At 43.2% G+C, this 13,066-nt stretch overlaps 1 protein-coding gene across 6 annotated transcripts in view; it reads left to right on the top strand.

Annotated features, from left to right (window-relative positions):
- The window catches only part of TAOK1 (TAO kinase 1), a 176,922-nt gene that overhangs the window by 135,914 nt on the left and 27,942 nt on the right, over nucleotides 1–13,066 (top strand). For all 6 annotated transcript variants that reach the window (XM_051824587.2, XM_051824588.2, XM_070061154.1 and 3 more), the window contains 2 exons: nucleotides 4,908–5,111; nucleotides 8,857–9,096. In XM_051824587.2, coding sequence (XP_051680547.1) covers nucleotides 4,908–5,111; nucleotides 8,857–9,096 — 444 coding nt within the window. The remainder of the gene's footprint in view (nucleotides 1–4,907; nucleotides 5,112–8,856; nucleotides 9,097–13,066) is intronic.

The raw sequence follows: 13,066 nt of genomic DNA on the forward strand, positions 1-13,066 counted from the left end.
TGTTAGCATAAATGAAGACATTGAATATAAGCAGTTATGCTTAATTGAGCTTCCTAGTCAACTAGGATCTAAAATAGGTTCTTGAAAATATGATTTTTAATAGTAGTTTAGGGGCTGGCGCCACGGCTCACTAGGCTAACCTTCCGCCTTGCGGCGCTGGCACACCAGGTTCTAGTCCCGGTCGGGGCGCCGGATTCTGTCCCGGTTGCCCCTCTTCCAGCCCAGCTCTCTGCTGTGGCCAGGGAGTGCAGTGGAGGATGGCCCAAGTGCTTGGGCCCTGCACCCCATGGGAGACCAGGGTAAGTACCTGGCTCCTGCCATCGGATCAGCGCGGTGCGCCGGCCGCGGCGGCCATTGGAGGGTGAACCAACGGCAAAGGAAGACCTTTCTCTCTGTCTCTCTCTCTCACTGTCCACTCTGCCTGTCAAAATAAATAAATAAATAAAAAATTAAAAAATAAAATAGTAGTTTAGTTACATGTTATGTAACTTACCCATTAAAAATAAAAACATATAAGCTGTGGAAAAAGACCACATTTCATACTTTAAAAATAAACCTTACCTTAGAAGATTATAATAATTTCTTTTTATAATAATTTTAACATGGAAAAAGGATAAGAGGCATGTTTGTCACATTTTCTTTACTGGATCAATATGCTAATTATTTCTTCATGGTGACATGTTTTAATATTTGCCCTTCATGCGCTACTTTTTAAACTTTTTAAAAAAATCAGTTCGCATTAACTTTGAAGAAAGCCTTAATTCCAGTGTGAATGACCAACTGAAATTTTTAGTACATGTGATTAGTTAGCACACTATGATAACTTAATTGATCTTGATAAAATAAAAATTATTGATATTAATGCTTTATATGTGTCTAAGTATTGGCCTTGTAATCATGTATGTTAGTCCTATTGTGTACAAATTAGTGGACAAAGACTTGCTATAAATACTCTGCCAAAGAGTTTCATTTATAAAATTTTCCAACTCTAAAAGGTATAACCTGTGAAATATTCCCGTAACAATAATACAAAAATCAAACTCTATATTGGAACACTGAATATGAAAAAATTATAAATGGGATTTCTATCTGTAAATATCCAACATAGTACATTGGTACACTTCAGTTTTCCAGTGAAATGAAATTTTACTTTATGGGTTAGTTTTGATAATCCTTTAGGCAAATAGCTTGTAGTCAAACCAATTTATTTTCTTTTGTGTGTGTAGTATGTTCATTTAGAATAATGATCCTCACTATAGAACAAAGGTGGGGAACCTTTTTTCTACCAAGGATTTATTTGGATATTTTTATTTTGAAGATTTATTTATTTATTTGGAACTCAGAGTTACAGAGAGGCAGAGAGAGAGAGTGAGTGAGTGTGAGTGTGAGTATTTCATCTGCTGGTTCACTCTCCAGATGGCCACAACGGCTGGAGCTACACTGATCCAAAGCCAGGAGCCAGGAGCTTCTTCCGGGTCTCCCACTTGGGTGCAGTTGTGCAAGGACTTGGGCCATCTTCCACTGCTTTCCAGGCCATAGCAGAGATCTGGATTGGAAGAGGAGCAGCCAGATGCCGGCACTGCAGGCTGCGGCTTTACCTGCTATGCCACAGCACCGGCTTTTCATTCATAGGCCATACAAAATTATCAACCTAAAAATTGGCCTGCTACAGATATATTGAATTTCTTTTTTTTTTTTTTTTATTTTTATTTTTTTTTTTTGACAGAGTGGACAGTGAGAGAGAGAGACAGAGAGAAAGGTCTTCCTTTGCCGTTGGTTCACCCTCCAATGGCCGCCGCGGCCGGCGCGCTGCGGCCAGCGCACCGCGCTGATCCGATGGCAGGAGCCAGGAGCCAGGTGCTTTTCCTGGTCTCCCATGGGGTGCAGGGCCCAAGCACCTGGGCCATCCTCCACTGCACTCCCTGGCCACAGCAGAGGGCTGGCCTGGAAGAGGGGCAACCGGGACAGAATCCGGCGCCCCGACCGGGACTAGAACCCGGTGTGCCGGCGCCGCTAGGCGGAGGATTAGCCTAGTGAGCCGCGGCGCCGGCCAGATATATTGAATTTCAAGTCCCATCTGTGCTTGCCTTGGCAGGGCCAGAGCACTTAAGACCCATGGGCCAAATGTTCTCCATCCCTGCTAGAGAAAAGAACATATCAGAGAGGGGGAGTTTTCTGGCAGATTTTTAAAGACACCCAAGTGATTCTCTGCATGTACCCATGTCATTCCTGCATCTTCCCATAGTGTCTTTTTTTTTTATTTAAATAATTATTTATTTATTTGAAAGTCAGAGCTACAGAGAGACAGAGGCAGAGAGAGAGAGAGGTCTTTGATCCGCTTGTTCACTCCCCAAATGGCCGCAAAGGCCGGAGTTGTGTCAATCCAAAGCCAGGAGCCAGGAGCTTCTTCTGGGTCTCCTGTGCGGGAGCAGGGGCACAAGGACTTGGACCATCTTCTACTGCTTCCCCAGGCCACAGCAGAGAGCTGGATCGGAAGTGGAGCAGATAGGACTCTAACCGTTGCCTATATGGGATGCCGGCACTGCAGGCGGCGGTTTTACCTGCTATACCACAGTGCCGGCCCCCTATAGTTCTTAAACGTACACTCCTGCATTGAGAACTACTAATTTCTTTGTTTTTATTTTTATGTGTTTGAATATCTTATTAATTAAATATCTAAATAAATAGTCTCTTTGTTCAATAACAGAGGAAAGACTCTAAGTTTGCTAATGCCTGAAAAGTCATCTCATATCTAGGAAAGATGACCACTTTATATTCTGTAAATGATTGATGCTAGTATGTTAATTAACATGCTAGGATTTGCATCACTGACTGTATTGTCATTTTTTTTATCTTGTCCCATATAAATGTGTTTTCCTGAGGTAGTTTGTGAGATGGTATTTAAAACTGTTTAGAAAAGTATTGATTTTAGGGGCCAGTGCAGTGTCGTAGTGGGTAAAGCCACCCACTTCAGTGCCGGCGTCCCATATGGGCGCCGATTCGAGTCCCGGCTGCTCCACTTCCAATCTAACTCTCTGCTATGGCCTGGGAAAGCAGTGGAGGATGGCTCAAGTCCTTGGGCCCCTGCTTTCATGTGGGAGATCCCAGAAGAAACTCCTGGCTTTGGATTGGCACAGGTCCGGCTGTTGCAGCCATCTGGGAATTGAACCAGTGGTTGGAAGACCTCGCTCTCTACCTCTTTGTAACTTTGCCTCTTCTTGTCTCCCTGTGTAACTTTCACTTTCAAATAAATAAATCTTTTTAAAAAAGAAAAGTATCGATTTTAATTTGTTCAATGGTTACTAATTCTGTAAATTAAATACCATTCATTGGTTTATATTTAATTCCTGGTTCTTTTTTAGAATTGTTAAAATTGTGCCAGAGGGGCCAGCACTGTAGCGTAGTGGATTAAAGCCCCACATGTTCAGCAGCATCAGCATCCCACATGGTCACTAGTTCGAGTCTCTGCTGTTCCACTTCTGATCCAGCTCCCTGCTAATGCACCTGGGAAAGCAGTAGAAGATGGCCCAAATCCTGGGGCCCCTGCACCCATGTGGGAATCCTAGAAGTTCCTGGCTCCTGGCTTTGAGTTGGCTCAGTTCTGGCTGTTGTAGCCATTTGGGGAATGAACTAGTGGATGGAAGAACTCTTCTGTCTCTACCTCTCTCTGTAACTCTTTCAAATACATAAAATAAACCTTAAAAAAAAAATTTTTTTTTGCCAGAAATGTATTGAGAATGTCCAAAACTAAGAAGTGAAATATTCAACTATATTTTAGTCCTGATTTCAATTCATAGATGATTTTTTTAACGATTTATTTATTTATTTGGAAGTTAGAGTTACACAGAGAAGGAGAGGCAGAGAGAGAGAGAGAGAGAGAGAGAGAGATCAATCTTCTATCTGCTGGTTCACTCCTCAGTTGGATATAACAGCCAGAGCTGTTCCAATCTGCAGCCAGGAGCCAGGAGCTTCTTTTGGGTCTTCCACATGGGTGCAGGTACCAAGGACTTGGGCCATCTTCTAGTGCTTTCCCAGGCCGTAGCAGAGAACTGGATCAGAAGTGGAGCAGTCGAGTCTCGAACCGGCATCCGTATGGGATGCTGGCACTGGAGGCGGTAGCTTTACCCACTATGCCACATGTCCAGCCTCATGCATGATTTTTACCTGAAAGTACTGCATTGTTAATGTGCTTGGAAAGAGTGTTTTTAATATTTATTTATTTAGTGAAAGGCAGAGTGAAAGAGAGAGAGAGAGATCTTCCATTCGCAAATGGCTATAACGACCACAGCCAGGAGTCAGGGGCTTTCTTCCAGGTCTCCTATGTGGGTGCAGAGGCCCAAGCTTTTGGGCCATCTTCCACTGCTTTCCCAGGCTCATTAGCTGGGAGCTAGATCAGAAGTGAAACAGTCAGGACTCAAACAAGTGCCCATATGAGGTGCTAATGCTGTGGGCCACAGCTTCACCCGCTGCACCACAGCACCAGCCCCATTTGGAAAGGTTTTATTTTTATTTTTTTAAGATTTATTTATTTATTTGAAGGTCAGAGTTATATATAGAGAGAAGGAGATGGAGAGAGAGAGAGAGAGGTCTTCCATCTGCTGGTTCACTCCCCAACTAGCTGCAATGGTCCAAGCTGTGCTGATCCGAAGCCAGGAGCCAGGAACTTCTTCCAGGTCTCCCACATGGGTCCAGGGGCCCAAGGACTTGGGCCATCTTCTACTGCTTCCCCAGGCCACAGTAGAAAGCTGGATCGGAAGTGGAGTTGCCAGGTCTCTAACTGGCACCCATATGGAATGCCAGCCCTGCAGGTGGCGGCTTAACCCACCACACCACAGCGCCACCCCTGGAGAGGTTTTAAAGAAGGATGTGTCTTATGTCTGGTGCTAAGTTGTTTTTTATGTTTCTAGGAACTGAATGAAAACCAGAGCACCCCAAAAAAAGAAAAACAGGAGTGGCTTTCCAAACAGAAGGAGAATATACAGCATTTCCAAGCAGAAGAAGAAGCTAACCTTCTTCGACGTCAGAGACAATATCTAGAGCTAGAATGCCGTCGCTTCAAAAGAAGAATGTTACTTGGGCGTCATAACTTGGAGCAGGACCTTGTCAGGGAGGTATGTTAGAATGAGATAAAATTGTAAATCCTTTATAAGGGTAATCTTCTGATAATATGCTGATTATGTTATAGTGTCAAAGCTTTTGTACTATACTATCTGCCTAGATTACTCTTCTCTATGTTTCTATTCCAGTGTAATCTCCTCAGAATTCCTTCCTTGACCTCTGGATCCTTTTCAGACACCTACATGTATGCACTTTTGTCCCACTGGAATGGAAATTGTTAAAGTTCCAGGCTTTTTAAAGTTCTTTATATCCCCAGTGTCTGACCTATCATATAAATTCAATAAATATTTATTAAATCTGTGAATGAAATTAATTTTTAGGGTCTGGTGCTAGAGTGTAGCAGGTAAAGCCACTGCCTGCATTATTGGCATCCCATATCAGTGCTGGTTCAAGTCCTGGCTGCTCAACTTCCCATCCAGCTCTCTGCTATGGCCTGGGAAAGCAGTGGAAGGTGGCCCAAGTCCTTGGACCCCTGCACTCACGAGGGAGACTAGGAAGAAGCTCCTGTCTTCAAATCGACACAGCTCCAGCCATTGCAGCCATCTAGGAAATGAACCAGCAGGTGGAAGACCTGTGTCTCTTTCTGCCTCTGCCTCTCTGTAACTCTGCCTTTCAAATAAATAAATGTGTTAAGAAATATTTTTTAAATATAAGGAAATCAACTGGGTAATCTTTGCCTCTTTGGTCTGAAATATGTGCCATGTGTATTACCATGTAACATATTTTTATAATCATATAATTATTAATCAGGTAAATGTAGAAATTTTTCTTAAGATTTATTTTATTTATTTGAAAGGCGCAATTACAGAGAGAGATCTTCCATCCACTGGTTAACTCCCCATTATGGCCACAATGGCCATGGCTAGGCCAGTTTGAAGCCAGGAGCTTCTTCAGGATTTTCCACATGGGTACAGGGACTTAAGGCCTTGGGCCATGTTCCACTGCTTTCTCATGCACTTTCTGGATTGGAAGTGGAACAGCCAGGACATGAACCAGCACCCATATGGTATGCTGGCATTGTAGTCTGTTGCTTTACTGGCTATAGCACAATGCCGACCCTGTAGAAATTCTTATAACAGTGAAAATAATTTTCCTTATGATTAGGATACCTGTGAGCATAGGTAAATTTACTGTCAAAATTCGGTTAAAATAAACTCCTAAATGTTATCATTGTGGGAATACCCTAGTAAAGAAATTCAAATTGGAACTTGTTACAGATAGATCAGAAAAATTAGTAAGATTTATAAACAGTACTATTAGTGGCATGGGTTAATGGACACTGTCAGAAAGGGTCTAAAGTGGTACTCACCTTTGGGAGTGTGAATTATAGCACTAGCTTTTTTTTTTTTTTTTTTTTTAAGTTTTATTTTATTTATTTGAAAGACAGAGTTACAGAGAGAGGTAGAGACAGAGAGAGAGGTCTTCCATCCGCTGGTTCACTCCCCAAATGGCCGCAGTGGCCGGAGCTGCGCTGATCCAAAGTCAGGAGCCAGGAGCTTCTTCCAGGTCTCCACATGGGTACAGGGGCCCAAGGACTTGGGCCATCTTCTACTGCTATCCCAGGCCATAGCAGAGAGCTGGATGGGAAGAGGAGCAGCTGGAACTAGAACCAGGGCCCATATGGGATGCTGGCGCTTCAGGCCAGGGCATTAACCCACTGCGCCACTGAGCTGGCCCCAGCACTAGCTTTTAAAATGTAATATGTACATATGCTTTTCCTGCCAAATCTGCTTCTAGAACTCAATGCTACAGTAATAGCTTGATTATAGGATGCACCACAGCTAGGTATTTATTTTTACTTTCTTTATAAATGCAAATAATGGAAACACTCCAGCCATAGAGGAGTGATTGAAAAACTGTTGTCACCACAAAGCAATAATTTTGAATGAAACTTAAAAATCATTTGTATGTGCTGATCCTATCTGGATATATGAAGAAAGCAGATTACATACTTGTATATATTGTTCAAATTTAAAAAATACATAATAATATATAATAATTGTGTCACAATAAAGAAGGGGAAAGTTGAGCAGCATAGGCACCAAACTGTTAGCTTCTAGGTAGAGATTGCAGAGGTAAAGGTGGCAAATCTGGCTTTTACATTACATATGGACATGGGTACTTGTTTTTAACCTCAGAAAAGGATTTTTTCATAAAGTGACAGCATGTATTGAGTACCAGGTGCTAGATATTATTCTGAGAGTTCATTATTTTTTAACTCATTTCTTTTTCTATTTTTTTTTTAAGATTTATTTTATTTATTCGAAAGATAGAGTTACCGAGAGAGTAGAGACAGAGAGAGAGAGATGTTCCGCCCGATGGTTTACTCCCTACATGGCTGCAACAGCTGGAGCTGTGCCGATCTGAAGCCAGGAGCCAGGAGCTTCCTCCTGGTCTCCCACGTGGGTGCAAGGGCCTAAGGGCTTGGGCCATCTTCCACTGCTTTCCCAGGCCACAGTAGAGAGCTGGATTGGAAGAGGATCAGCCGGGACTAGAACCGGCACCTATATGGGATGCCGGCGCTTCAGGCCAGGGCATTAACCCGCTGTGCCACAGCGCTGGCCCCTCTTTTTCTATTTTTTTAAAAAATTATTTATTTATTTATTTGAGAGGCAGATTTACAGACAGAGAGGTCTTCCATCCACTGGTTCACTCCACAAATGGCCAAAATGGCAGAGCTGGGCCTATCAGGAGCCAGGAGCTTCTTCTGGATCTACTATGTGGATGCAGGCACTCTTAAGCTACTATGCCATAGCACTAACCCCCCTTATGTTAAATCTGTGAAATAGTTATATTACTTTCTGGATTTGAGAGGTGATGTAACAGAAGCATAGAGTTTTTTGTTTGTTTTTTTAAGATTTGTCTATTTATCAAAAAGCAGAGTTACAGAGAGAGGGACCAAGAGAAAGAGTGATCTTCCGTGCACTGGTTCACTCCCCAAATGGCTACAACTGCTGGGGTTGATCCAGGCCAAAGCCACGAGCCTGGTTCTTCATCTGGTTCTCCCATGTGGGTAGCAGGGTCTCAAGTAGTTGGGCTGTCTTCTGTTTTCCCACACACATTAGCGAGGAGTTGGATTGGAAGTGGAGCAGCCAGAATTTGAACCAGCACTCTAATATGGGATGCCAGTTTCATAAGCAGTGACTTAATCTGCTGCACTGTAGTGCTGGGCCCAGGAGACAAATTTTTAAAATGAGGCCATTAAGCTGCTTGAGATAGATTTGATAATGTCTTAAATTTATTGCAGTAAAATGTTAATGCATGGGGCCAGTGCCATGGCTCACTTGGTTAATCCTCCGCCTATGGTGCCGGCATCCCATATGGGCACCAGGTTCTAGTCCTGATTTCTTCTCTTCCAGTCCAGCTCTCTGCTGTGGCCCGGTAGAGCAGTGGAGTGGGAGCACTGCACCCACATGGGAGACCAGGAGGAAGCACCTGGCTCCTGGCTTTGGATCGGTGCAGTGTGCCAGCCATAGCAGCCATTTGGGAGTGAACCAATGGAAGGAAGACCTTTCTCTCACTGTCAAATAAAAAATAGTTAATGCATAATAAATGAATATGATAAGGAAATTTATGGTACTAACTGTCCATTTACAAAAGTAAAGTTATAGAACCCTGATATTTACTGTTGAATCAAAGGGTTGATTACATTTGTTTCCTGGTTATTCTGTTACCTGAAATTTTTTTTCTGGCATTGTACGCAATAAATTATATCCTTGTCTTTTTGTTATGGTTTAGGAGTTAAATAAAAGGCAAACTCAGAAGGACTTAGAGCATGCCATGCTTCTGCGACAACATGAATCCATGCAAGAACTGGAGTTCCGCCACCTCAACACAATTCAGAAGATGCGCTGTGAGTTGATCAGACTGCAGCATCAAACTGAACTCACTAACCAGCTGGAATATAATAAACGAAGGGAACGTGAACTAAGGCGAAAGCATGTCATGGAAGTTCGACAACAGCCTAAGAGTTTGAAGGTACTTACTTACTTTTATTTGAAAGGCAGAGAAACTGAATGAGACAGAGACAGGTATCTTCTAGCCACTAGTTCACTCCAAAGCCCACACCAGACAGGACTGGGCCAGATCAAAGCCAGAAACCCAAAAGTTAGTCCAGGTCTCCCACATGGATGACAGGGACCCAAACCTTGAGTTGTCACTGTTACTTCCCTGGGTGTGCATTAGCATGAAGCTGAAATCAGAAGTAGAGCTAAGACTTGAATCGAGCCCCTTCATGTAGGATGGGTGTTCCATCAGTGTCATAACCATTCTGCCAAATCCCACCCTAAGCCTAAGCTTCTTTACAAAGGGGATAGGATAATAAGGCACCCATGTTAGCAGGAAATGTCTAAGACCTATGTCCAGTTATTAAGAAATTGAGAGAATGTTTTTGTTTTCATTTGAATTGTTTTAGTATGGAATGTCTATCACTACAGAACTTTGCTTATATACTTTTCATCAGCATACAACACAGTTGCCAAAATTTTAACTGTAGGGGAGTGCTACTAAGTAAGAATCAAGATTCTTATTGTAATGTACCCCTTGTCTAGTACTAATAATAAATTCCTTGCGTCAACATGCTAACCTGTTGGCTTTTCCTTGTTATTTCAGGTAATAGAATTTTGGAAGTTTAATTTACTCTAAATGTGATTTGTACCAAATATAAAAGTACATTATAAATAAAAGGTTTCCCCCTCTTCCCTTTTCCTTTCAAGCCACTTGATCCATTCCCCTTCATGAAAGTCAACCAGAGCTAACAATTCTGTTTGTAACTTAAATATAAATATTTGAAGGAGTAGAATCACATGAGTCTTAATAAGCAAAACCCAAAAGTACTTGATATATAGGCTGTCATTGGTGATCAGATCATTGATCTGTACAAGTCTGCATATTTTATACCTCTTTATATTCAGTAAGGCCCACATTCTACAATATTTCTTAATTAAAGTCTCTTCTCTACGTCCCTGCTAGTACTTTTCAAACTAATATTTAAGCCATAAAACTGTTCTTTGTTTTTTTCTGGCTAACTCTGCTGGAGTAAAGTGCAGTTCATTTACAGAAGTAATCTGTGTGCAGATCTAGAAGCTACAGTACACCCAATGGTATTGCCTAGTCCCATCATAGTCCATTCAAACAAGCTATCCTTAACAAAAACAGAAGCACAGTTAAGATGCCTTAACCTTTCCATGTGTCTGAGTAAAATATCACTTTACTCTGTCTTCAAGATAGCTAATTATTTCACCACTTACAGAGTAGTTATGTTGGTTACCATAATCTTCCTTTGTCAATGCTTAGGAAAATTGGAATTCATGATGATTTTTTATATGTATTTTGTTTCTGCAGTGAACATATAATCATTTGGCTATGTAATAGCAATCTACCACCAAAAGATATATAAAGCAATGTCTATGGAAATAATTAAAAAAAAAATTTTTTTTTTTTTTGACAGGCAGAGTGGACAGTGAGAGAGACAGAGAGAAAGGTCTTCCTTTGCCGTTGGTTCACCCTCCAATGGCTGCGGCTGGCGCACCGTGCTGATCCGATGGCAGGAGCCAGGTGCTTCTCCTGGTCTCCCATGGGGTGCAGGGCCCAAGCACCTGGGCCATCCTCCACTGCACTCCCTGGCCACAGCAGAGGGCTGGGCTGGAAGAGGGGCAACCGGGACAGAATCCGGCGCCCCGACCGGGACTAGAACCTGGTGTGCTGGCACCGCTAGGCGGAGGATTAGCCTTGTGAGCCGCGGCGCCGGCCCGGAAATAATTAATTTTTTTAGAGATTTTTACTTATTTATTTGAAAGGTAGATTCCCAGACAGAGAAAGGGAGAAACAGAAAGATCCTGCATCCACTGGTTCACTCCCCAAATGGCCACAACAGCTGGAGCTTCCTCCAGGTCTCCCATGTGGGAGAAGGGGCTCAAACACTTAGGCCATCCTCCACTGCCTTCCCAGGCCATACACAGAGAGCTGGATCAGAAGAGGAGCAGCCAGGACATGAACTGGTGCCTGTATGGGATGCTGGCGCCGTAGGCAGAGGCTTAGCCTACTGTGCCACAGCACTGTCCCCAGTAATTGTGATTCTAAAGACAGCAGCTCCTAAGAGTAAACCAAACTGAAAGCTTGTTGATTTTCTATATTCATACCATAAACCTGATGTGACTGCATTTCTCTGGTGTTTAGGTGATGGGTAGTTGTTTTACTTTAACCTTTCCTTTTGTGTCCTGTTATTAGAGACTTTTCAGTTTGAAAGCTTATAAACTGTAGTCTGATTTTTCTTAGATACTACATAAAAAGTAAGGAGAAAGTAGTATTTCCCATTCATGGTTAGTTTTTTAAAGACTTACTTATTTTTTGAGAGGCAGAGTTACAGAGAGAGAGAGGTCTTTCATCCACTGGTTCACTCCCCCAACGACCACAACAGCAGAGCCGGACCAATCTGAAGCCAGAAGCCAGGAACTTCTTCCAGGTTTCCCACGTGGGTTCAGGGGCCCAAGCATATCAACCATCTTCCACTACTTTCCCAGGCCATTAACAGGGAGCTGGGTCAGAGTGGAGTAGCCGGGATTTGAACCAGTGCCTGTATTGGATGGCCATGCTGCAAGTGGAGGCTTAACCTACTATGCCACAGCACCGGCCCCTAGATTTTTTTTTTTTTTTTTTTTGACAAGCAGAGTGGACAGTGAGAGAGAGACAGAGAGAAAGGTCTTCCTTTGCCGTTGGTTCACCCTCCAATGACTGCCAAGGCCAGTGCACTGCGGCCGGCACACCGTGCTGATCCGAAGCCAGGAGTCAGGTGCTTCCTCCTGGTCTCCCATGGGGTGCAGGGCCCAAGCACTTGGGCCATCCTCCACTGCACTCCCTGGCCACAGCAGACAGCTGGCCTGGAAGAGGGGCAACTGGGACAGAATCCGGCGCCCCGACCAGGACTAGAACCTGGTGTGCCAGCGCTGCAAGGCAGAGGATTAGCCTATTGAGCCGTGGCGCCGGTCTTTTTTTTTTTTTTTTTTTTTTAATGATTCATCTGTTTATTTGAAAGAGCTACAGAGAGAAAGAAATATCTTCCATCTGCTAATTGACTTCCCCATTGGCCACAATGGCCAAGGCTGGGCCAGGCCAAGGCCAGAAGCTGGGAGATCTTTCTGGGTCCCAACATGAGTGGCACGGGCCCACATATTCAGGCCATCCTCTGCTGCTTTCCCAGCCCTTAGTAGGGTGCTGGATCAGAAGTAGAGCAGCCAGGACATGAACCAGTATCCATGTAGGATACTGGTGTTACAGTCCACTGCTTAACCCTCCACACCAGGAAACCAGTCCCTCCAAGGTTTTAAATTGAGGAAGAAGAATCTTCAGTCTGAATACTTACATGTGTTGATTAGGATTTGGGGTGGGGCACTGTTTCTGTGGAATGGGTTGTATAAGATTACCTTCAGCTGTCATCCACGTGGTGCTTTGTCTGTGTTCAGTGGAAGTAACTTCAGCTTATTTTCATCTTTGACTTGAGTCAGACATTGAGAGTTACAGTTTATTGGAAAAAGCCTTATGCTTGTTGAAGAGTTTTTCAAGTTATTTTTTTCTCATTGGGCAGTGATATGGAATTATTACAGTGTTCATGGCACAACATTAAAGAAACAGAATATAGTCAGAGATTGGTGTTTTGTAGCAATGGCCTGTGATGCTAGCATCCCATCCGGTGCCTGTTCAGGTCTCAGCTGTTCCACTTCCAGTCCAGTTCCCTGCTAACATGCCTGGGAAGATAGTGGAAGATAGCCTGAGTACTTGGACCTGAGTGGAATTCCTAGCTCCTGGCTTTAGCTTAGCCCGGAACTGGCTGTTGGGTCATTTGGAAACTGAACCAGAGGATGGAAAATCTTTTTCTGTCTCTTAATTTCTCTCTGTCACTCTGCCTTTCAAATAAATAAATATTTTTTAAAAATTGAATACAGGCAGTTAA

Source organism: Oryctolagus cuniculus, chromosome 17 (genome assembly GCF_964237555.1).
Source record: "Oryctolagus cuniculus chromosome 17, mOryCun1.1, whole genome shotgun sequence".
Classification (NCBI taxonomy): Eukaryota; Metazoa; Chordata; class Mammalia; order Lagomorpha; family Leporidae; genus Oryctolagus; species Oryctolagus cuniculus.